Consider the following 27,380-nt stretch of genomic DNA (forward strand, 5'->3'; position numbering starts at 1 on the left):
GGCAAGTGGTTCCTGCATCATCACAGTGTTCCCACACATGCGCTTCTCAGTGTATGCCAGTTTTTGGCCTCAATGAAGATTTGACACACCTCCCCTATTTGCCTGTTATAACTCACTTATACTTCTTTCTGTTCCCTGGGATGTGAACTTGAAAGGAATGCATTTTGCCGATGTGGACAATGTGAAACACATGTCGCAATGGTGTTAGCAAGTATCAAAGAAGAATGAATGTTTGGACAAGTGGGTTAGAGCTTATGGAGAGTACTTTGCAGAAGGTTAAAGTTGTATTTGAAAGGAAAGGTACATGCTTTTTTGAAGAAATTCTGTTTATTTTTGCGTCCTCTCTTTTACAGAACTCCGTGATAAGAAGTTCACTAGTTGTTTGTTATATTGGCTTAAGCATATGGTGTGGATATACGTATGCGATTTCTATAGGCAGCTACAGATTACAATGCACCATCTTTGACAACTTGTCATAACAGCAAACAGTGCACATTTCGCAGATGACTATGTACTGTTTTTCAAGGTATCATGAACATTGGTGTGTCAGACAGATGTTAACTGTGAAACATGATATGTTTAAATACACGTACCTGACATGCTTCACTCATTCAAGATATTCTATCAGCTGAAACATTCATTTCCAGCTGTTAGTTCCTTATCTCAAAATATTCAGTTTAGGTTTCTCTATCATGTGCTTAGACCTGTCTTTGAAGATGTGGAACAACCTCTTGCTCCTAAGCCACTGTACAATACGTTGCGGAAGATACTTCATACTGAGTTATCTTATTGCTTTCTGTTTGCATATAGAGCTCAAAAAAGTTATTGTGTATATGTTTCCGTACTCAGCCTAATCCCTGTCATTTTGATCTAATGGGCTCATACAAAATGTGCAGTTATGGCTGTAATTTGTATATGAAATACGGCTTTTCAAATTTTTCCTGACAATTTTTCACAGAAAAATCATTCCTTTCTTCTTACAGTCCCCTTTTTAACCTCTCTGACAATCTCTTAGATTTTTGTAATCACAAAATGGCCTAGATGTTCTTCATTGAATATCATTTACTCATTATTCAAAACAATTTGACAATGATCCCCCATTACTTTATGTGACGATACCCCATTCCCCCACCAGGAGAGTACGGGCGCTAATGACCATAGCAGTTTTGCGCCCTAAAACCAAAACATACATACCCACCAGGAGCACATGGCTACTTTAATGAATTCTGCAACAACTTGTGAGCATACATTATGCATTGAATACGCTAAGCAACCTCTAAGCAGGCCTACAGTTCACTCTTGGTACAAGACCTTTGTTTAGATGGTTTGTTGTTCACTGCAAAATGATAAATCACGACGTCAGCCATGTGTTGATAATTATGTCAAACAGGTTAGGGAGTGCTTTGTCCACAGTCCAAAAAAACCAATGTGACTTGCGTCCTGCAAGACAGGCATTCTGTAAAAGACTGGCGAGTATTGCGTAGTTGTTTACACCAGATTGGTGGATTGGCCATGAAGGACCAGTCACGTGGCCACCTCGCTCCTCAAACTTGACAGCACTGGATTTATTTCTCTGTGATTTCGTTAAAGACCTTGTGTATATTCCTCCCTTAACAAACAGTTTAGCTGGCTTCAAAAATCATATCTATGCTGTTGTTGCACAAGTTCCACATAATTTGCTGCAACAAGTGTGGGAGGAAATTGATTTCTGGTGAGATATTTGCCATATCAGGATTGGTAGTCACATTGAACCAAAATTACACTTGACATTTTTATGTGAAACTTGAAGTTGTACAAAGTGACACCTCTACCGATTCTGTAAATTATCTCAATAAATTTCTATATCATTCAAAAGTTGTAAAATCATTTTTGACTCATCCAGTATTTTGCCTTTACTAATTCAGCAATGTGTTGTTTAGCTTTCCAAATAATCCTATTATCTCATTTTTATGCTGTACATTTACCTGATTTTCTGTTCAGCAAATCATTAGCCTCACTTATTGCTTATTCTAGCATTAGTATTATTACGTAATATTTGTCACAGAATAGACTGTTCATTCTATTCACACTATTGTTTGATTCTACATTCAAGAGCAATCTTATATATGTGTGCAGCTTCTAAAAAGCAATAGGTTTGATAATTTATGACTGAGAGGACATTTCATTTAGCATAAAAATTTAATTTTGCAGTGAACACACAGTGCATAGTGGGGCAATCACACTGTTTTAGAAATAATTCAAAAGCCAAGATCCCTTAAATACTGTTTACTGGATAACCGGTTTCAACATACTAAAGGTGCCACCATCAGATCTGAATGTAGGTTAACATTTATAAACCATTTCGATATAATGATACACGAGGCAGACCAGCTGATATAAAATCATTGTAGTAGTATTTAAGCGATCTTGGCTTTTGAATTATTTCTAAAATTTAATTTATTGAATACATTAAATAAGGTGATATATAATGGTTTGTCCAACTTGATATCACAGGAATTTGGCTGAACTTATTGAGAGGTTCATTCAAGAAACAAAGGAGCAACAGTCTGATGGGATAAATGATGGCACTGGAAATGCTGTGATGTCATCGTGTGCTGATTTGTTTGTCTTCTACAAAAAGTGCATGGTACAGTGCACACAACTCAGTACTGGAGAGGCCATGCTAGGACTCACAGCCACTTTTCAGAAGTATCTACGAGAATATGCAGTAAAGCTGTTACAGAACAACCTTCCAAAGTATGTATTTATAACTCTGTGTGTGTAACTTGTTATGAGTTTGTCTGCATTGGCTGAATTGTTCATATCATATATACTAGCTCATTATAAAATTTTTACTGGGCTGTAATATAACTTAGTTATTTTTCATTTTCTTTTGTTGTCACATCACATCATTTTTTATGACAGAGATGCTATTGCACTAAAAACCTGAAAACGGTTATCTAATTATCCTTTTATGTGATTCATATTTTAAAATTTGCTTTTCTCAGATATAAATAATATCTTCATGTGAAACAAATAATGTTTATTCTGCCCCCTTTCCCCTATATTTTATTCAGTTCACAAGGGAGCAGTTACAGGGATACATCTATGTAATATAAATTTCATGTGCCCACTACATGCTATGCAACATTTGAGTAGAGAGCACACATTGGTGAAGCAGTTACGTAGTAAGTATGAGGGACTATACACGGACATATTCAGAGTTCACCCAAAGAGTTGCAACTGTGTCAGATCTTCAAGCTCTCATGTTAAAAGTAAACCTACTAACAAGGGGTCCTCAGTGGTCGGCTTTCTTCGATTTTCTTTATATGTAGGACCTGAAGACATGAAGTTGTCTGAGCACTGTTAAGTGCAAAACAAAACATATTGAATGTTGTAACAGAGCTGCAGGAAACTCAGTGCACTAGCATAAAAATCTTGTAATCACAAAAGGCACTGGTTTTATCCTCATAGGTTGTAAACTTTTTCCTTTTGTGTGAATTCTGTATTTATTATCAAATGGAATTTTGAGTTAACAGATATTGAGTCAGTCATAACTTTTTAATGAAATGAAGATTTTTATATGTTTAATTACTAATCACATGAAAATACGTGATAAATTAAAATTAATACAAAAATGTGAAAACATCAATGTAAAACTTTTTTTGTTTCTAGAAATTGGATGGTATTATTGATAGATATATTTTTTCATTGAACAATAAGGCATTAACAAAAAATTACTTATTGCAAGAATGTGACTTGCAACTTCACAATCACGAGGTTGATGTCCAGATGATGATCTTCAAATTTGTAGGTATGAAGAAAATCTTGTAGGGCCAGTTTGTGAATTCCTCTTGTTAGATGACTAGGTTCTGCAACTACCTGAAGTATGAAAGCCCATGTCTTCTATTGAGGTATGTGAAAATACGCAAAGGCTTTTTCCTCAGTCTCTAGAATAATTGAAAGTTAAAACAAGAGTCAGTGTTAATCAGAAGTCAAATGCAAATACTACATGCAGGGTGTTTCATGTAAGATGTTTTTCCCTGTAACATGCAGAACAGTAAGAGAAAGGCATATTCTTTTGGGATGGTTAAACATTACAAACAGTATCCTTTCTACAGTTATGATTTAATTATTTTACAGCGAGTTACAGCAATAAACTATAATTTTAAAAAAAATTAAATATTATTTTTTTGTATCATACAGTTATAAATAATATATCAAATGAAAGAGCAATTCTCACAGTTTTTCTTACAGGTGTTGTGTATACAGGTTTTTGTATTAATTTTAATTTATCACATATTTTCATGTGATTAGTAATTAAACATATAAAAATCTTCATTTCATTGAAACGTTATGACTGACTCAATATCTGTTAACTTAAAATTCCATTTGATAATAAATACAGAATTCACACAAAAGGGAAAAGCTTACAACCTATGAGGATAAAATCAGTGCCTTTTGTGATTACAAGATTTTTATGCTAGTGCACTGAGTTTCCTGCAGCACATTGAGTCAATGCGCATGTTCTTCCAAAAAATTGATCAATATGTCTTGAGTAGTTCTTGCAACAACTGCTTCAGGCCTATATCTTAGATCAGTTAGATCAGCTGGTATAGGAGGCACATACACATGATAATTTATGAACTACCAAAGGTTAAAATCGCATGGCATCAGATCAGGTGAAAGTGTAGGCCATGTGAAGCAAGCTCTGTCATCCAGCCAATCCAATGATTGGGTGCACCGTCTTTTACCCAATCGCATACTGAGTTATGCCAGTGAGACAGCACGCAATCTTGCTGTCAGATAAAGTTCTGTGGTTCAGCTTCTTCCAATTGAGGAAAGAGCTTCACTGAAAAAGAAAGGACCATGAACTTTCTGCTGGGATACGGAACAAAAAACATTCAATTTAGGGGGGTCTTGTTGCAACAATACCATCTCATGGGGATTTGCAGATCCCAACATGCAAACATTTGTGTGTTCACATTTCCGCTTAAGTGAAATGTCAATTCATCACTGAAGATGACACGATCCAGAAAATCTTTGTTATACAGCAACATTTCGCTTGCAGACATGGGATGTAAGCCATAGTCTGTAGACTTTAGAATTTGTAATGACTGCAAATGATAAGGACGCAGTTGTAAGCATTTCCTTAAAAGTGTCCATGCAGATGTCACAGAAATTTCTAATTTATGTCTAACCATCCAAATTGATTTTTTTTTTGGGGGGGGGGGGGGGGGGGGTTGCATAAAAGACTCCCTCAATCATGCAACACATTCTTCAGTCATTTTTTGTTGGCCCATACTCTTCCCTCTGCAAAGACAGCTGGTTTCTTCAAACTGATGATACCGTCTGTGGGTGCAGTTATCATTTGGAGGATTACAGTGGAACTTAAACAGAATGCATGTTGCACTGTAACAATAGATTCAGCAAACTTCAAAATACAAGAAGCGTTCTGTTCCCTGGTCGCCATCATTGCAACTAGCACTTTCTAACAGAAGACACAGGAAACAGTGCATGCACGTGTGCACAGGTATACAAACAGCATTGATTGAGTTGTTCTTTAATTTGATGTGTTATTTATAATTGTAAGTTGAATGTAATAAATGCCAGGAAGTCTTAAAAAACCTGATATTAATTTTGAAACACGCAGTGTTTAAACCAACTGTGTACAAACAATTTAAATCAAATTTCCGTCAGTTGTAGTTATAGAGCTAAAAATATTCAGAGTTTTAGGAGTGGATACAATGTGCTGCACATAATTGAAAGCTCCGAAGGCCGTGTATCCATTTAAGTGTAGTGCTTAAACAGGTGCTCATTTTCCTGAATGTGTAACTCAATGCACCTTCTGAACCGTGTGGGGATGAGATTAAAGTATAGTGTTATAGATTGAGTTAGCTGTGAATTACCTAATGCAGATTTAATTTCATTATTAGTTTCTTCACATAAAGATTGTAAGCTGGTTTTGCAACTGAGTCTTTCAAGGAAGCTCTTGAGTGTGAGGTCGCAAAAGGCCAGTGACTTTTATGGCATGCAACACTCCACCTATTGTCTACCATGCGACCACATTATTGGCTGCTAATGGCAACAGGGCAGTATTCAGTGGTGCCCACAGAACATAGTTGAACTGCTTAATCGACAAGTAACTCACAATAGAGCTAGTTGCGTTGATACAAAGCAGAGCAATTGCAACAATAGACAAAGAAAACATTTCATTATATCTGCAACAGAAGTTATCAAAGTTGACATTTTGTCAGAAAGGAACCCAAGCAATTTTGCAGAGTGAGAAAGAAATGGCAGATGAGATATTATCATTTCTGCAAGATGAGTCAGTGGAATGTGTGGTGTCATATACGCTCAAACTGTGCAGATAATGTACATGAGAAGTACATTGATGACGATACATGCTTAACAAGTGAAAGTTATATTGAAACAGGTGTCTAGCCATGTAGTTCAGCATGCTTGTCGGACAGCGAGCCACAAGTCCCATCTCCAGTGCAATGTATTAAAGGACAATTGTTGTAAGGAGTAGGCGCTAAACACAATTATGTATCCACAGGAGAAAGAAAAAAAAGAAAGAACAGATTTTGAATAAGTCCGTAGCAATATGACCATGTAATGCATAAGAAAAACTATGGCTACTCAAGGGAAAGCAAGGCGTATTTGGTATAAAAACTGGTGTTTGTGAGTTTCAAGGATACGTGATACAATTTACAGGATGTGCATGATAGTGACCTATTACATTATGCTCATCAAACTGCATGTGACAGATCACAGTGATTTCAAAGGAATCAGTGGATGGGTGCACAACTTCAAACAGTTACAGAATTGAAAGACATAAGATAAAGAAATTTCAAATAAATTGTCAACTTGATGAAGCACAGAAAACTGCAGAACAACCTGAAAATTTGTAGATAAGATAAACAAAGTTATCCCATCATTCAGTATGGGATTTGTTTTCAGCTGAAAAGTAAATGCATATGAAATGAACCCTGGAAATTAAAGGCACCAAGAGAGTTACATGAAAATCAACTAATATCAGTGCCTTAATACCTTCATATACAATTGTGCTGACTTTTAATATGGTTGGTAAATTGACTGGAGAGTTATTTATTGTTCTGCAAGAAGGTGGAGGTGCGCTGCCACCTACAATTCTTTCTTGGGTGTGTGATCTTGTTAGGGCAGTAGGGAATATTTATTTCACATTAACCAAGAGTTGGAAAATGGACATAAGAGAACTACAGCTATGGTATGAGAACTGCTTTTGGCCAGTAGCTAGTCAAAATAACTTGATTTTGCTTGATTATTGGTCTATGTATAAAAAATCATAATCCAAAAACAAAGATGATGTGACTTACCAAAAAAAAAGCGCTGGCAGGTCGATAGACACACAAACAAACACAAACATACACACAAAATTCAAGCTTTTGCAACCGACGGTTGCTTCATCAGGAAAGAGGGAAGGAGAGGGAAAGACGAAAGGATGTGGGTTTTGAGGGAGAGGGTAAGGAGTCATTCCAATCCCGGGAGCGGAAAGACTTATCTTAGGGGGAAAAAAGGACAGGTATACACTCGCGCACACACACACATATCCATCCGCACATTCGCAGACACAAGCAGACATTTGTAAAGGCAAAGAGTTTCTTTCTAAACATGGTCATTTCTGCTCATGGCTGCCAAATATTATTTTATTTTTTATTTATTGTGGTTGCAGTTTCGAATTTTACTCATCTTCAGGTAGAAATCTCGACTGCAAATATCCACATGGACATTCAAACAGCTGCTAATACAAACATCAAGGAAGTATGAACAGTAACCAAAGCATAGAGTGCAAAATAATAACAAATTGTGTGAATTAGAGGTGGGGCAGGGAGAAAGGGAAAGAACTGATGGTATCAGCTGCATCGTGACATTGTGCATTATCAGCAGCGACGAGTGAAAATGCGTGCTGGACCGGGATCCAAACTCAGTATCGTCTGCTTAGTAGGCAGCTGCATTAACCTCTGCACCAACCAGACATAGTGCTTATCGCAAATGTATGGATTATCTCAGCATGCTCCCTGGTCGATTCACATTCTCACCTAATGCTACCTGTCAGCTGTCCCCGTCCATGCCCTACAGACTCGCTAATTTTAGATTCCCACTAGAGGTTGATCGTAAATGTACATCCACACTGAATGATGTGGATTCATTGTTCATTGAGGTAAATCAATTATATAGATGTATGGTGTCTTGTAATGAAACTGTACATTTTACTGGTGGGGTGAGAGACTGAGATTGTTGCCAAAATTGACATTAAAAGAGATTATTTGATTTAGACAAGAAATCTTAAAAGTGTGTCATTCAATTGTCTTCCATAGACATCAAGAATGCCTGATCATGGGAGTATCTTTTGATCACTTTGGCCTCCACCACTCAAAGAGAACTTTGAGAGAAATGCCAATATTTACTGCTACAACAGTTTCCAAACATTAAATGTTAGTAAATAGTTATGCAGTGGCACATATATAGTTCAGTTCGTTGTTCATATGTATCTTACTTCGGTGTAACTCGGAGTAATCTGCTTTCTGCTGCTGCTGCTGCTGGAGCCGTCGTTGTCCAGGTCCATTTCATCTGCCAATTGGATCAAGTTATGTGAATTCCATGAAATAATCCAGGTACCAAGTCATTTTATTGTGGTTTATTTATGACAAACTGCACCACTTTTTCTATATAGTCACAATACCATATTACAACAATTAGATTATTGCACAGATGTGCGATACAGTGGTGACGTCTCAAAACTGTCGCCAACTGACCTCCTCTGAGCCTTGTGCTCCTCCTATTTATACATTTTTAATAATGAAGAGAACAAAACTACAGTCCAAGATTATAAAATTAACAATTAAAAGTTTAACATCAATATGAGTAACTATCCACAAAACCTTGCTTATTTTATGCTGAAACTGGTGTATACAAAAAAAAGATTTTTACATGGATATACATCATATTTTGTAAAATACTGAAAAACAACAATGTTAACCTATTTTTTTCATAATTGTGGCTTCATTAGTGAAAGCAAAATATTGTGAACATATATTTGACAAACATACAATTGGAATTATGGAACTTTCAATTAATTGTCTCTTCGGAGAGTACTTCATTAGGGTATTGAAACAGGAATCTAAACATGGGGTTGTTTTATTTCATTCTGTTCTATTGGAACAGCCTTCAGTCCAGATGCACATTTACGTTAAACCTCCAGCGGACATCTTAAATAAGCAATCATGGAGAACATGGATGGGGCTGCAGATAGGTGGCACTAGGTGGGAAGTGGCAAAATAGTCCGCATATTTGTGATAAATATTGTGTCCGCATGGTGCATTGGTTAACGCAGCTGATCGTGGGATCAGGTCCCGGTCCAGCATACATTTTCTTCTGTTGCTGCTGATTCTGCCCAAAGACTTGATGCAGATTATATCATTAGTTACTTTCCCTTTCACTCCCCCTCTCCCTCCCCCTTCCCCTTCTCCTCCCCCTTCCCCTTCTCCTCCCCCTTCCTCTTCTCCTCCCCCTTCCCCTCCCCCTCCCCCTTCCCCTTCCCCTTCTCCTCGCCCTTCCCCTTTTGTGCTTTCTTCCCCTCTCCCACCTTTCCCCTTTCTCTTCTTTCTCCATCCCCCCTTCCCAGTCTTCTTCCCATTCCCCCTCCTTCATCCCCCTCCCCTCCACCCACCCCTCCCCTCCCTTTCCCCTCCCTCATCCCCCTCCCCTCCACCCATCCCATCCTCTCCCCTCCCCTCTCTTCAAATTTATCTAATATGCATCGCAGCTGCAGATCTCGCATGATGTCTGTTCTTTCGGACATGTCTGGAAGTACAGATACCACACATTCGTATAACTGATTCATCGTAATTCGCAATGAATGTACATCCTCCAGTGTAAAATTAGATAGTATGGAGGACATAGACGGGGACTGCAGATAGGTAGCATTAGCTAGGATTGTTAGTCACCCGAGGAGTGTGGCAAAATAGTCCATGCATTTGCACTAAATACTGTGTCCAGGTGGTGCAGTGGTTAACTCAATTGTCTAGTAAACAGGAGATTCCAGGTTTGGGTCCCGGTCCGGCATGCATTTTCACTCACCACTGCTGTTTCCGCACAAATTCATAGTGCAGGTGATATTGTTAGTTTCTTTCCTTTCCTTTCTGTTCTCCCCTCTTCCCCTCACAATGTATGTTTATGTATCCCAGCTGCCTATCATGCATGCTGTCTGTTCTTTCAGTCATGTTCAAAAGAGCAGACACCACGCATTCATATAAATAATTACAAAACCAGTTAAAAACCTATGACAGTAACATATTTCTTACATTTGTGTGGTCCTTCAAACATAAGAAATATGTTACTTTTGTGGTTTTTGTCTGGTCTCTGCCTTATCGTAAGTATTATTTAACAGATGTAATTAGAAACAATCATGTTTAATAATTGCTTGAAGGTATTGAAGCCATGCCACATCAAACTATCGTTTCAATTTACATGAATTGTCTGGTATAACATATGTAATGCTATAACATTAAAGTTGCAAACATCACACATCTCTGTGTTCAGTATAGTTTTAATTAATGTATAAATGCTTTGCAGAGTTTTCCATGTCATATTTGTCGGTCTCAAAGTTTTGACAGCTTATCCAACTATCATCATCAGGAAAGTACATTTCAAACACTTGCCACGTCAGATTTGTCAATTCCAAGTTTTTGAAGATTTCCTCTATTTTTATCAGAATATTACATTTTAGTAGGCCTACTGAAATCTGATCTCCTGATGATGATGATGACACAGGAAGTTATCAAAAGCTCAAGACTGACAAGTTTGATGTGATAAGAACTCTGTAAAGCAGTCCTTCAGGAATGTCGCCACGAAGAACTATGTGACATATGGTTGTGATTAATTCTGATGCTGAACTGACACACTGCTAAATCTGCAGTGTATTGGTGGGTGTGGTAAATTTTCATGTTATTCATGTCTGTGTGTGATTTAAAAAAAATAGCCTTATGGAGAAAGAAAAGTCTGACTTAGCTGCTGAAAGCCAGTCAGTCTGCTTTCATGTTTTATTTTGCATTTGACATGTCTTGATTAAAAAAATAAAGCTTTCCTCAACTCAGAAACATCACAGTGCTCTTATAGGCATGGTAATAATGGAGATGCTATGCCATTGCCTTCCTCTGACATTGGTATTGACATACTCAATCAGTTCCATGGGGATTTACTGTTTTCCATGGCTTCAAACTGTGATGCAGCTTGGCAGTTTTCACATTTTTCAATCATTGCCAGATATAAACTAAGCAATAAGTGACAGAAAAAATCTTGATGCTGGCTGATGATCAAACCACAAAGCTTTGGACTGGCAGTCAGGCACTTAAACACTTAGCCACTGAGCTTGATTATGAAGACTAAATGCTTAATACGACTGGTCCTTAACTCACGATCACCAGGTATCTTTTGTAATTTGATTTAATGACTACTCTCATATTTAGGAGATACTGATTTACTCATCTTGTAAACGCATCTGTAGAGTTAACAAAATTTGACATATTCTGACATGGAGCAAAATTGCAATTTAAATGTAACAAAACATTATTACCAGAGTCTTATATTTATGATCACAATTGTTTCATTAAATTATACAGCACTCATTACCACAGCAATGATTCAGAAGTATTATACACAGTTTTCATTTGATCTTACTGTGGTGTAGGATTTAAGTTACGGGTTTGTGACAAAGATTTAAACATTTTCCACTTGCAACTGCAGATGATGTATCGTACACAAGTAGGTAGTGTGCCTGCTATATCATATTTGGTATTGTAGTGCTGTTTACGAGCTGTATTTTTGTCATACAATGTATACCCATGCATCACTTGTAATTGTATATTCCTTTACTTCATTACTTTACTAAATTTCTTTGTTTTTAAATGTGTTTACAAAGTGTATTGAAGTTGCTTCTTTTGATGAAGTTATTTATTATGTGGTAGGAATTTATTGTGGGCCAGCTCTTTTTTCCCTGTAATTGTAATTTTATTGATCTTGTTGCCTTAATAATGATTTTTTTAGCCCTTTGCTACTGCAGTGGTTGTAACAACAGTTGGTTTTGCTTATTTCTTCTCTTTTTAAGAGAACAATCTTTTGTGATTTTGCATTGAGAGGAAAACAAGGAACATGTAGTATCATCATTAACTTTATCACTAGGATGGATTTTCATTCTGCAGTAGAGGTACTGCTGGAAGTAAATCTGTAATGGTGGGTCATGAGTCATGCACGAATATTCAGACGGTAGAGCATTTACTGATTTAAGACAAAGGTTCCAGGGTTGAGTCCCAGTCTGGCACACAGTTTTAATTTGCCTAGAAGTTTCAACTTTATCACCTTTTAACCCATGGATGTGTCATCAGAAAATTTGTCTGTCATTTAGGCTAGCTGCCCCATCATCAGGAATGTCAAACTTGACGAGGGACCTGAGAGACCTATCATCAGCTGGGCTGTCTACTGCAGGACTTATCCAAAACTTCCAAAGCCTTCTGAAAGAAGGAGAAGTAACGAGATACACCCCAGAGGAACAGGCAAGGGTCTGCAGGTTTGTGTGTTCACAAGTAGGTTAATATTTTTATTGGTGCGAGTCTGTATGTCACGTATATGAACATATTATGTTTGTAGTACTCTGGTAAAAGCTATGATGTACACTTCGTTTCAAAAATTTAATTACTTTGCAGTATACTTACAACAGCAGAATATTGCCTGGAGACAACTCAGCAATTAGAAGAGAAGCTCAAAGAAAAAGTTGACCCTGGATTGGCTGAGAAGATTAATCTGTCCCAGGAACAGGACGTATTCCACAAGTAAGGAAGAACTGATCACTGCATTACATCTCATTTAGTAGCAAGTATAATCATCTGCTCACCAGAATCATAAGAAAAGTGGTTTCTCTCTAGTTTGTGATTCAGTTGTGATACATCCAAATGAACCTGCACTAATTCCAGAATTGTCATATTTACAATGGAAGCTGTTGCACAATATTGAAATTCAGTTAACACATTGAATGCCATGAACCTGCTTGTAGACATAGCAGAGCCTCACACTTCATGCATTGTTCTTGCTGGCAGAAACCCTTACATGCCTGTTCAAGTCTTAAAACAATAAATTAAATTAAATGGCATTTACAGAAAATAAAGTTAAGTAACTCTATTCTCATTCATGCATGTCTCTTACAGGTCAAACAATGGAAAATCCAGGATGTAATGTAACAATATTATGAAACGGATAGTTGCTGCCCACCATATAGTGGAGATGCTGAGTGGCAGATGGGCACAACAAAAAGACTGTGTCAAAATAAACTTTCAGCCAACAAGGCCTTTGTCTAAAATAGATGACACACACACATACACACTCATGCAAACGCAACTCTCACACGTATGATAGTTATGCGTGTGTGAGCACGTACATGTGTCTGTTGTCTGTTTTTGACAAAGGCCTTGTTGGCCAAAAGTTTATTTTGTGTCAGTCTTTTTGTTGTGCCTATCTGCAACTCAGCATCTCTGCTATATGGTGAATAGCAACTATACTTTTCATAATATTCTCTTACAGGTCAAAATTTAAAAAAGATATCTATGCCTCCAAATGTTTTATGTAAAAATTCATAAAGATTTTTAAATAAAACGAACTTTACTAACATTCTACAACTTGATTCTCCATTTCTACATATTTATTTCTCAGTGTAATCACTCAGGCAATGAACACATTTCTCCCAACGTGAATCCAGTTTGTTGATGCCATCTCTGTAGAATTTCTGACTTTGTTGACAAAGTCTCAACCTCACCTCTGCCTGCACCGTTTCATCACTATCAAAGAGAAGACCTCAAAGATGTTATTTAACCTTTGAAAACAGATGTAAATCAGATAGAGCTTATTCAGGACTGTATAGGGGATGATCGATGATAGTGAACTTAGGATGTCAGATTGTTGTGTATTTCACGGTGCTTTTGTGTGGTCTGACATTGTCCTGCTGAAGGAAAGGGTGCTCCATGTGTAAACAAACTCTTCGAATTCGTGCTTTCAGTTTTATGAAGGTCTTGCAGAGTTTACGGTGGTGCCTGTAGACATGAATTCCAAATACACCATACATTGAACATTTCAGAACACTGTGAGCATGACTTTGCCTGCTGATGGCATGGTCTTGAACATATTTGGCATCAGTGATTCATTGGGGTGGAACTCCATTGACGCTCCTTCATTTTTGGGTTGAAAATCATGAACCCAACTTTCATCATCTGTCACAATCTTGTTAAGGAAACTATACCCTCACACCAAAACAACAGAATAAATTGTTGACATGTCCCATCTCCGTTGTTTCATATAGGAATGGACATCCAGCATGCACACAGATTTCTGTACTGGAATTCTGCAGTGATGACTTGCACACGCTCTCGTAAAATGCCACACTTACCTAAGAGCTGTGTCTGTGTTATCTGACAATTTTCTCTGATGAATTCATCAACCTGATTCCGATTAGTTTCGTCGATTGCCATTAGTGGTCATCCACTCCAAGCTCTGTCACGCATGTTGAGGTTAGTGCCAACCTTCCCTTCATTACAAGCACGAACAACCCAATTCCAAACATTACTGATGTTGATTAAAGTACCATCACTCACAGCTTTCATTCTTCTATGGATTTGATTTTGAGGCATAGTTTTCTGTAGTTACAAACTCGATTACAGCACTCTGTTTCTTAGACACTGATGGAGTTACGTTACATACCATTATGCTACACACTAAAATTCATAGCCCTCTAGCAGCAGACGTTTGCAACATGCATCAGTGGAGCTACAAAGTCAACTGAGTAATACGCATGACATGTAATACCTCATTTGATATTTAGAAAGTGTTGTGTCAGTTACTGTGGGAGTCAGCACCGACATACAGAAGGAAGAAGAGAAACTGCGATGCCCGGTTACAGAAATACAAAATGATCTGTACATTAATCTGTCAAATGATACAGTACTTTAATTCAAAAAAGAAAATAAACGTAACATTATGAAGTGGCTCCTGTGCCTCCTACTTGCAAGTAGTTTAGCTAATATTACTACTCTCAGAACACAGGCTAGGTAACATCTTCCTGTTACTCACTACTGTACTGATGCTCTTGAAGACTGCAACCGCACTGAAACAGCAATGGACAGCCCATTAAATCAGCATTGACATGGGATACAGAGCTCTGTCTTCCTGGAAATGTGGCGCTGTCCGCTCTTTCCATTGGTGCATGTGGCAGCACTTACTTGTTGCCACTTCGTGGCACTGCGTTGCTCAGTGTGCAGTCAGTGCTTTAGGACTGCACATTCCTCCCCTCCAAAATGTTGCATCCATCGCTTTGGTGTAAGGAACCATCTTATGTCAACGGGGGGAGGGGTGGGGCGAGCGGTTGGGGGGGGGGGGGGGGGGGCAGGAAGCTGGCTGGCATGAGGAGCCGGGAGTGCCAACTGGGACCAACACTGTACCTCCGGCCATGCACCGACATCCGTCTTGCACTTTGAGAAGAACATCAGTCGGAGAACTCTCAGAAAGGTACCCATCCTCTTCCTGAGCAGTGATGGAGAGGGCAGTGAAGACAACTACAGCGGCGATGATGATGACACAACAATGCACGGTCTACGGTGGGTGCTGGGACGAGTGCTGGGAAGTTGAACTGCTGTAGCAGTGAAGGCAATGAGTCCAGCTCCATTGGTTCCACAGACGGTGCCAAACAGGCACCCAGGGGCAGCCGCACCGTCTGCAAGATCCCTGTAAGATGCAAAACTGGAGACAGAAAATCTGTGGTAGAATCTTGCAGTTGAGAGGCACAAATCTGGTTCTGGTGGCTGCACAGCAACCCAGCATAACCTTGACTTAAATGTATGCAAGCACCCAAATTTCGAAGAATCGTTCCTCTCTTCCTGTGCCTGGTACAACCACAAACTCTGAAAAGAAGACAATCATTGGGCACAAAATGATTCTTGCGAAGCGTGGCAGGCGCCATGCGCTGCAGTGGGTGCAGTAACTGGAGCAGCGTGCGATGGCACCAGCCATATAGAAGCTCTGCCAGCAATGGGGTAGAGCAACACTTGCTCCTGTGGTTTGTAGGTATGTAATTCGGTCACTTGTTGCTTGAATGTATGCAAATACTATTCAGCTTCTCCTTTTGACTGAGGATGAAACGGAGCACTGGTAAGATGAGTGTTACCATTAGCTGTTCAAAACTCTTCAAAGACATTAGCCATAAACTGTGGTCCATCTTCTGTAACCAACACATTGGGCAAGACTTCCAAACAAAAACTATATGACAAAACCTGAATGGTACTGTGTGACGGAGTCGAGTTCATGGGCACCGCAAATCAGATGTTTGTTAAAAGAGTCCACAACAGTAAGCTAACGAATGTTCCAAAAAGGACCAGTAAAGTCAGTATGCACTGACTGCCATGGCAATTGAGACTTTTCCCAAGTGTAAACGTTTGTGGCGTTATCTATTCAGTGTGGGCGTCCATGCCCAGCCAAGTACAGTGCTGACATGCAATCACAACAGATCTTTCTGCAACACTTTGCAAATAAGCACACATGATTGTCCAGAGTCAGTTTGCATTAAAATCACACCATGCTAGATGGAGGGGCTATGCCAACGAACAGAATATTGTTGCACAAAAGAATTCTGAATGTTTTTCACTGAATGAAGTCAAGCAGTATGGGTGTAGTGCAACAAAAGGTTCAAGTCAGGGTCTGCTTCTGTAACCTGTGCAGTTTTCCTATAGTTCAGTGGAAAAGTACGTAAAAGTTCAGTGTCTTGTTCATCGATCGGACAGTAAGATGCAGCAGTAGCATCAAATTCAGAATCAGGACCAACAGGAAGGCGAGGAAGGGTGTCAGCATTTGCATGCTTCGATGTGGGCTGGTACAATATTTAAACTGATACTGCGACAATAACAAAGCCCACCATTGCTGCTTCTGAGCTGTGTGTAGCGGAACAAGTTTGATTGGATGAAACAAAGACTGAAGTGGCTTATGGTCTGTTGGTTTTGACCAAACAGATAATGGTGAAACTTTGTTGTGCAATTGATAATAGTGAGCGCTTCCTTCTTAATTTGTGAGTAGTTACATTGAGTTTTGGCCAATGACTTGGAAGCAAAAGCAGTTGGCCTGTCCTTTGAACCAAATTTGTGCAAGAGCTCAGCTTTGATTCAGTGCAAAAAAGTGTCAACTGCCAAAACTTCAGGCTTAGCAGGATCAAAATGAACAAGGCATCTGTCACTCCTTCACTTAATAAGGCATTTTTAAATTTCTGGAGTGCATCCTGACACTCTCTGGTCCAAACAAAAGGCACATTCTTCCGGCACAAATGATGCAATGGAACTGCGATCTGGGCTGTATTGGGTATAAACTGGATATAATATGTCATCTTTTTGAGAAGTTCCTGTAATTCTGCCATGTTCTGTGGGACAGGGAAGTCTGGGATGGCCAGCAAATGCGATTAAAGAGGATGAACACCTTGGCTATTAAGAAAATGGCCTAAGTACTGAATTGCAGACTGAAGAAGGGCACATTTGTCCAGGCGATACTTCAAACCTGCAGCTGAAAGCACTTGGAAAAATGTACAAAGATTATTGACATGTTGCTCCAGTGTATATTCTGACACCACAATATCGTCCAAGTAACTTGAACAGAATGGAACTTTAGCAGTAAGCTGTTCTAGGTAGCTTTGGAATATGGCAGGCAAAGAAGCGCTGCCAAAGGGTAAGTGCAAAATTTGAACAATCCTAAATGTGTGTTGACCACAAATACTTTCTGAGACTCCTCATCTAGCGGAATTTGCAAATACACGTCACGTAAGTTAAGTCCATTTTTGAAAAATAGTGGCGTGCACAAAGCCTATCCATTAACTTCTAAGGGCGATGGAACGGATAAGTATCAGTCATTGTTTGTGGATTCACAGTGGATTTAAAGCCAATACAAAGACGAAGTCCTCCAGAAGTTTTGGTAAGATTACCAAGGGGAAGCCTTGACTAGTATGGATAGAAAGAACAACACCATTGTCTTCCCATTCTTTAAATTCACTTGCAACTTTGTCTCTAAGTACAAGAGGGATGGGACGCACCTGAAAACTCGTAGGTTGCGCGTTGTCCTTCATTGTAACATGCACCACAGAATTATTTCCTCTGCCAAGTCCTTCAGAAAATAAATTGGGAAACTCCTCAATCAATTGAGTAACACTCTCTTTTGGTTTGAAAGCAGAAACAGAAAGTACTTGTCCTGAATATGAAGACCAAACAAATCAAGTGAATGTAACCCAAAAATATTTGCAGTCTTTTGGACGCACAATTGTAAATGTCACTGTTCTTCTGTGAGACTGTAAAGTGGTAGGCAAATTACATGCACGAAGCACTGGACTGTCGTGACCATTATATGCAGTAAGTTGCATGCTAGATTTTGTCGCCAGTGGTGAGCCCAATTTTTCATAATTGGTGTGAGTAGGCAATGTAATTGAGGTGCAGGTGTCGTCGCACACAGCGTCCGGCTGCGACTAAGTTCACAAACAGTTTGTTTGACTGTCATTGCACAGCACTTGAGCAGGGTGAAGGTACATCCTGAACTTGGTCTTTACTAATACCGGCAGCCGGTTTAGAAAAAATTACATTCACTGAGTGGAGCACCAGGCTTCTGAGAGGAGGGGCAGGTACAGTTCTTTTTCTCTTGGAAGCACACAGACTGTACATGACCTGGCTTTCCACTAAGCGAAGAGTAATTTTGTCATTTATGTGTGGAAAAGCAGCAGGGATATGATTTCACAGCTGACGCTTCCACAGTGATACTAGTTTACTCCTCCTGTGTGGCCTATTTGTGTGTGGCGGGTAGTCATGAGGCCGTACTTGTTTGTCACTTTCTGTTACACCACAAATGGGAGCTACCTAAAAGTTTTCCATCGCACTATCACACGAGTCCTGATGTTCAATAATTTGCAACAATTGTTTCAAAGAGGCTCAGAATGTTTGAGAATTTGTTCACAAATCCTACTGTCTTGCACATTGTACGTTATTGCATCACGAATCATTGCGTCACTGTAGTACTATCCACAACTGCGCTGAAAACAGCACTGTCATGCAAACCCTGAAGTTCTGTGACCCACTGATGGTATGTCTGTCTTGGTTTTTACCACAACTGAAAGAACGTGTAATGAGCTGCAGCGACTCGTACCTGATTCTCGTAATACTTAGTAAGGGCAGAAACTAAATCTTCAAAAACTAGCAGCCGGCCGAAGTGGCCGTGCGGTTAAAGGCGCTGCAGTCTGGAACAGCAAGACCGCTACGGTCGCAGGTTCGAATTCTGCCTCGGGCATGGATGTTTGTGATGTCCTTAGGTTAGTTAGGTTTAACTAGTTCTAAGTTCTAGGGGACTAATGACCTCAGCAGTTGAGTCCCATAGTGCTCACAGCCATTTGAACCATTTTTTCAAAAACTAGCAGCACCAGCCTACTAGTCAGGAATAACTTCTAAGTAAGCAGTAAACTCCTGTGCAGGCCATTAACAAGATAGTTTCACAGGACCTTGCACTTGATGTGTAGTACAATGAGCGTCGATCTGAGTGTAGTACTTGCTCCATTCCTCTTGCTGTTCATCGAAAGCTCGGACCTGCGGAATGCACAGAGGCAGTGCCTTGGATGTGGCTGGCTGTTGTGGCGGAGTTAATACGGAAGTGGCTTGTGCATTAATAAGCTGCTGGATAGCTGTCATCTACAGCAATGTTTGGTGGTTCTGAAACTGAATAAATTGCATCAGATTAAAGCCAGCAGCAGCCGGAAGCGTAAGCGCAGGTGGTGTAGGAGGCAGGTTAGAGGCCATTTTAATGAGAGGAATGCCGCATAAAATTATAAGTAGAAGCAAGGCAAAAGAAGGAAAAGTAGTAACAATGTTCCTCAAAAAAAGAGAGAAATATTAGTGGCAAGCTGTAAAGGAGCAGTGTAGAGGGAAGGCAGCGTTGGTTCTGAAATCCTCATCGCCAGGTGCTGTGTCGGCTACTGTGGGAGTCAGCACTGACACAAACAAGGAAGAAGAAAAGTTGTGATGGCCAGTTGCAGGAATCCAAAATGATATGTACATTAAACTTTCAAATGATTGCAATACTTTATTTCGAAAAAGAAAATAAACATAACTTCCATTTATGAAGTAGCTCTTGTGCCTCCTACTTGCAAGTACTTTAGCTTCTATTACTGCTCGCAGAATGTAACATCTTCCCAGAATGTAACATCTTCCTAATACTCAGTACTGATGCTCTTGAAGGCCGTGACCGAACTGGGGCTGACCAGTGATGGGCAGCTGGTTAAATCAGCGTTGACAGGTAGTGCTGAATTTCGTCTTCCTGGAAGTATGGCACTGCCCGCTCTTTCCATTATCGTGCAGATCAGCACCTTCTTGATACCGCTTCATGGCACTGTGCTAGTCAATGTGCAGTCAGTGCTTTAGAACTGCACAAAAAGAATAAAAAATTTGTTGGTATTGCTTTTCAGCACATCCTCATACGATGCCTGCAGATATGTCATGTCTCAATGCAACATGTGAACTCAGAGAAGCATGAGGGCACTGGCTGCTACAAAGTTAGTTATCTAGCATATAAAATTTATTTAGTAGGCGAGTAGAATTGTGGAATTGGCATTAAAATTCTTGAAAATGAAATACTTATAGATAGATTTTCACTTGATATAAATTTTGTTGTCATATGGGTGTGTCATGCTTGCATCAATGTGTGTGCATTTAGAAGAAGGCCTTTTGCCTGAAAGCTTGGATGTTAGCAGTCTTTTTGTTTTGTACCTGTTTGCGACTCAACATCTTCTCTATATGATGACTAGCAATCTGTCCTTTTCACAATATTGTAACAGTATGTCATTTATGCCATTCGTTGCAAGTTATCAAAGTCCACCTCTCAATCACTACCAAACCTGCCAATTCCCCCTCCTTACTCAGCAGTAATCATTGAAATATAGCCAGTAAACATTTAACTGTATCATATATTCTGTCAGTTTTCATTGCACTTCCTCACTTTTTCAAAATTCATATTTTGGGAAAAGAAAATTATTGAGAACATGTATTTTACAAACTTTCACATTACATTAACATCCATAACTTGTTGTAATAGTTCGTGCACCAGACACTTAATTGAATCAAGAAACTGTTGAAAGGAGCATTTTCCTCCTCTCTTTTTTACAGTGTGATCTCCAACTGCATCCAACTCCTGGTACAGGACTTGGAATCTGCTTGTGAACCAGCACTGACTGCCATGAGCAAGGTATTTTTAAATACAATAGATAGTAATAAATATAATAATACAATAGCTAGTAATAAATACTAAGTACAACAGTCACCAACTGAACAGCAAAGAAATTTGAGCTAAGTGTCTGTTATTACCTATCCTTAAATCAGCAATGTAGGAAAAGACAGATTGCTACTTACCGTAAAGACGACATGTTAAGTTGCAGGCAGCCACAATTAAAAGACACTTATATAAAGCTTTTGGCCACAGCCTTCATCAGCGTCTTGGTCATTTGGGCCCGAGATGCTGGAGTAGGTGGTCATGAGTGCATGAGGTGTGCTGACTTGTGTGTGTGAATGGTGTTCGTGTCTCTCTTTCACTGATGGAAGCTGTGGCAGAAAACATCATGTGTCTTTTAATTGTGCCTGTCTGCAACTTAATGTGTCTTCTTTTATGGTAAGTAGCAATGTCTTTTCCTACATTGTTGACATTCCTACCAGGAGTTCCCATTGTTTGGTCTATCCTTAAATTATTTGCTTTACAGAATATCAACAGAACCTGTACTAAATTGAACTAAATCTAAATCTAAGACATCATACTTGCACAATCTCGTATCCCAATCCTCTGAATGCTTCGCCTGTGATTTTCAAACAGAATTAGACACCATTAAATATATTGCATCATCAGTGGCTATACCCCTGAATTAAATGACAATGTTTTACACAAAAAAAGAAGAAAAATGTTACCTTATGTGTGTGCCCTCCCTTCCCACCTACAGCAACATTTATATCTAATACCAACTGGTGTACTTCCTCATATTTAGGAAATCTATCTGACAAATTAGCCAAAACACTCACATCCTGCAATTACAAAACATCATTTTGTGTAAGAGGCACTACAGCCTATATCCTATTTAACAGCAAGGACAAAACAGATTTATTAAGTTACAGTGATGTTTACAAAATCACTTGCAATGACTGCAACAAATTGCACGCTGACAGGCAGGGCCATAACAATAAGGCTGACTGAACACAAATGCAGCTGAAGATTACATAAGTCAGACTCCACCTTTGCCAAACAGGTGCTGAAGGAAGGACACAAATATAAAATCCACACAGAAGTATTACGTGTAGTCACAGGGAAAGAAAATAAAGGTCACAGGGAAAGAAAATAAGCATATTAGATGCACTTGAGGTAAACAGACATTTAACTCAAAATTCCAAACTGGTCCACTTCACCTGAGGCTACTAACCAGCCACGTACCCACAAACTGCCACAATGATACGTACTGCTACACGAAATTATAAAACACTACACTTTCCTAGACATTACCCCACAAACTTAAACAATATAACTTGTAATATTATAATATTGTATAACCAGGTACTATGTTCAATACTGTCAATTGGATAAATATGTTATTTACAATGTAAAACATGTTTGTTTCTCAATATAAGTTGGTACTGCTCAGTTATGGCATCATAACAATATATCCTGTAATAGTGTAAAATTATGTATTCTAATTATTGTGTATAGTAGCGTCCATTGCCTATGGTTTAGTTTACAATGTAAAAAAAAGGGAAAAAAAGAAAAGGAAAAGAAATGAAAGTGTTGCACAACGTAAATGAAAAGTACTCAGTTCAACAGTATCTCATGAAAAAAGAAAAGAAAAACACTAAATTTAAGTTGTAATAGTGTTTAGTTTAATTTTTTATTGTACTTCATATCTTCCAATTTTTATTTTTTTTTTATTTTATTTTATTTATTTATTTTTTTTTTTTTCATCAGTCTACTGACTGGTTTGATGCGGCCCGCCACGAATTCCTTTCCTGTGCTAACCTCTTCATCTCAGAGTAGCACTTGCAACCCACGTCCTCAATTATTTGCTTGACGTATTCCAATCTCTGTCTTCCTCTACAGTTTTTGCCCTCTCCAGCTCCCTCTAGTACAATGGAAGTCATTCCCTCATGTCTTAGCAGATGTCCTATCATCCTGTCCCTTCTCCTTATCGGTGTTTTCCACATATTCCTTTCCTCTCCGATTCTGCGTAGAACCGCCTCATTCCTTACCTTATCAGTCCACCTAATTTTCAACATTCGTCTATAGCACCACATCTCAAATGCTTCAATTCTCTTCTGTTCCAGTTTTCCCACAGTCCATGTTTCACTACCATACAATGCTGTACTCCAGACGTATATCCTCAGAAATTTCTTCCTCAAATTAAGGCCGGTATTTGATATTAGTAGACTTCTCTTGGCCAGAAATGCCTTTTTTGCCATAGCGAGTCTGCTTTTGATGTCTTCCTTGCTCCGTCCGTCATTGGTTATTTTACTGCCTAGGTAGCAGAATTCCTTAACTTCATTGACTTCGTGACCATCAATCCTGTTCTCATTTCTACTACTTCTATTACCTTTGTCTTTCTCCGATTTACTCTCAAACCATACTGTGTACTCATTAGACTGTTCATTCCGTTCAGCAGATCATTTAATTCTTCTTCACTTTCACTCAGGATAGCAATGTCATCAGCGAATCGTATCATTGATATCCTTTCACCTTGTATTTTAATTCCACTCCTGAACCTTTCTTTTATTTCCATCATTGCTTCCTTGATGTACAGATTGAAGAGTATGGGCGAAAGGCTACAGCCTTGTCTTACACCCTTCTTAATACGAGCACTTCTTTCTTGATCGTCCACTCTTATTATTCCCTCTTGGTTGTTATACATATTGTATATGACCTGTCTCTCCCTATAGCTTATCCCTACTTTTTTCAGAATCTCGAACAGCTTGCACCATTTTATATTGTCGAACGCTTTTTCCAGGTCGACAAATCCTATTAAAGTGTCTTGATTTTTCTTTAGCCTTGCTTCCATTATTAGCCGTAACGTCAGAATTGCCTCTCTCCTCCCTTTACTTTTCCTAAAGCCAAACTGATTGTCACCTGGCGCATTCTCAATTTTCTTTTCCATTCTTCTGTATATTATTCTTGTAAGCAGCTTCGATGCATGAGCTGTTAAGCTGATTGTGCGATAATTCTCGCTTGTGTGGATGATGCTTTTCCGAAAGTCAGATGGTATATCGCCAGACTCATATATTCTACACACCAACGTGAATAGTTGTTTTGTTGCCACTTCCCCCAATGATTTTAGAAATTCTGATGGAATGTTATCTATCCCTTCTGCCTTATTTGACTGTAAGTCCTCCAAAGCTCTTTTAAAATCTGATTCTAATACTGGGTCCCCTATCTCTTCTAAATCGACTCCTGTTTCTTCTTCTATCACATCAGACAAATCTTCACTCTCATAGAGGCTTTCAATGTATTCTTTCCACCTATCTGCTCTCTCCTCTGCATTTAACAGTGGAATTCCCGTTGCACTCTTAATGTTACCACCGTTGCTTTAAATGTCACCAAAGGTTGTTTTGACTTTCCTGTATGCTGAGTCTGGCCTTTCGACAATCATATCTTTTTCCTGCAGCCATTTCGTCTTAGCTTCCCTGCACTTCCTATTTATTTCATTCCTCAGCGACTTGTATTTCTGTATTCCTGATTTTCCCGGAACATGTTTGTACTTCCTCCTTTCATCAATCAAGTGAAGTATTTCTTCTGTTACCCATGGTTTCTTCGCAGCTACCTTCTTTGTACCTATGTTTTCCTTCCCAACTTCTGTTATGGCCCTTTTTAGAGATGTCCATTCCTCTTCAACTGTACTGCCTACTGCGCTATTCGTTATTGCTGTGTCTATAGCATTAGAGAACTTCAAACGTATCTCGCCATTCCTTAGTACTTCCGTATCCCACTTCTTTGCGTATTGATTCTTCCTGACTAATGTCTTGAACTTCAGCCTACTCTTCATCACTACTATATTGTGATCTGAGTCTATATCTGCTCCTGGGTACGCCTTACAATCCAGTATCTGACTTCGGAATCTCTGTCTGACCATGATGTAATCTAATTGAAATCTTCCCGTATCTCCCGGCCTCTTCCAAGTATACCTTCTCCTCTTGTGACTCTTGAACAGGGTATTCGCTATTACTAGCTGAAACTTGTTACAGAACTCAATTAGTCTTTCTCCTCTTTCATTCCTTGTCCCAAGCCCATATTCTCCTGTAACCTTTTCTTCTACTCCTTCCCCTACAACTGCATTCCAGTCGCCCGTGACTATTAGATTTTCGTCCCCCTTTACATACTGCATTACCCTTTCAATATCCTCATACACTTTCTCTATCTGTTCATCTTCAGCTTGGGACGTCGGCATGTATACCTGAACTATCGTTGCCGGTGTTGGTCTGCTGATTCTGATTAGAACAACCCGGTCACTGAACTGTTCACAGTAACACACCCTCTGCCCTACCTTCCTATTCATAATGAATCCTACACCTGTTATACCATTTTCTGCTGCTGTTGATATTACCCCATACTCATCTGACCAGAAATCCTTGTCTTCCTTCCACTTCACTTCACTGACCCCTACTATATCTAGATTGAGCCTTTGCATTTCCCTTTTCAGATTTTCTAGTTTCCCTACCACGTTCAAGCTTCTGACATTCCACGCCCCGACTCGTAGAACGTTATCCTTTCGTTGATTATTCAATCTTTTTCTCATGGTAATCTCCCTCTTGGCAGTCCCCTCCCGGAGATCCGATTGTGGGACTATTCCGGAATCTTTTGCCAATGGAGAGATCATCATGACACTTCTTCAATTACAGGCCACATGTCCTGTGGATACACGTTACGTGTCTTTAATGCAGTGGTTTCCATTGCCTTCTGCATCCTCATGTCGTTGATCATTGCTGATTCTTCCTCCTTTAGGGGCAATTTCCCACTCCTAGGACAAGAGAGTGCCCTGAACCTCTATCCGCTCCTCCACCCTCTTTGACAAGGCCGTTGGCAGAATGAGGCTGACTTCTTATGCCGGAAGTCTTCGGCCGCCAATGCTGATTATTTATCAAAATTTAGGCAGTGGTGGGGATCGAACCCGGGACCGAAGACATTTTGATTATGAATCAAAGACTCTACCCCTAGACCATTATGTAAAGCGTAATTTCAACATTAAGAAACAAGTTCGATGCACAACACGCTATGGAGTGATTGTATCGTTGTCTATATGTTTGGTTACCTAAGAACCAACATCCCTTTCAGAGGCTAGTCAGTTGCTTTGTGAAGATGGCCTAATAAGCCGAAAACTAGTTCAAAATAAACAAACACTAGTAGAACAAAAAAGTGTACTTGTTAATTGACCTTAAATATGGAATTATGCTACCAAGAAGTAACAGAAAAATCCCTAAAAAAGTTATTTGTAGTGCAGTGGATACAGAAGAGAATCAGCAAGTTTACTTTTAAACATTTGTATGCTTTTCTGGGAAAAAAGAATGCACTCACCACCTGCAATTCACAACATAGTTCCACTGTGAATGCTGTTCTTGGGCACGGGTAAGATAGTTGCTGCTGTTTTAAGCAGCTGGAAATTGCTCTGGCTGCTGTCAACCTATTGGAAGCGGCTGCAAGTGGATGTGTTGGGAGCGCTACAAAAAGACATGTACCAAAGGTAACTCAATATTAGCCTCTTCAGTTGATACTGCCTCCTCTACAGGATTTACAGGATCTGTTGCCACTCGTCCACTTGACGTGACTGGCGTATAAACAGTAGGTATATAGGCCCTGCACAGGGGAGGCAAGGACCAAGGGGAACTCAGGGTAATACACCCAGTCCCCTAACCAAAAATTTTGAGGCATTGTCTTCCATTAAAAATGAAACTGAAATGGCATGAGATACTTTACTTGTTGGGAAATGCACTTGTCTCATTTCAAGGGGAGGCAAACATAAAAAGGGCATGGGTTTGTTAATAATTGGGAGTTCAGGTATATGGCAAATAATGGTACACCTTAGGGAGATAGCAGCAATGCACTCAAGAGTATATGGCTGAAGGTCTCATACAAAATGTTGAAGAGGCTGTCCTGGCAGCTGTTGAAAAACAGGGTGCCACCAGCTGCAGAATGTGGCACACATTTGAACAAACGATTGCTGTCATCTAGGCTCCTTGGTCATACTAGAATCAGCGAAGTTTGAGAAGACCAGCCCTGCCAGTGGAATTTCAGTGAACATCACACTC

General features: G+C 39.4%; 1 protein-coding gene across 1 annotated transcript in view; it reads left to right on the plus strand.

Annotated features, from left to right (window-relative positions):
* LOC124545321 (vacuolar protein sorting-associated protein 53 homolog) overlaps positions 1–27,380 on the plus strand; it is a 158,149-nt gene that overhangs the window by 98,573 nt on the left and 32,196 nt on the right. Inside the window, exons 9-12 of the mRNA XM_047124222.1 lie at positions 2,494–2,736; positions 12,425–12,586; positions 12,723–12,848; positions 21,228–21,306. Coding sequence (XP_046980178.1) covers positions 2,494–2,736; positions 12,425–12,586; positions 12,723–12,848; positions 21,228–21,306 — 610 coding nt within the window. The remainder of the gene's footprint in view (positions 1–2,493; positions 2,737–12,424; positions 12,587–12,722; positions 12,849–21,227; positions 21,307–27,380) is intronic.

Source organism: Schistocerca americana, chromosome 8 (genome assembly GCF_021461395.2).
Source record: "Schistocerca americana isolate TAMUIC-IGC-003095 chromosome 8, iqSchAmer2.1, whole genome shotgun sequence".
In the NCBI taxonomy this organism is placed as follows: domain Eukaryota; kingdom Metazoa; phylum Arthropoda; class Insecta; order Orthoptera; family Acrididae; genus Schistocerca; species Schistocerca americana.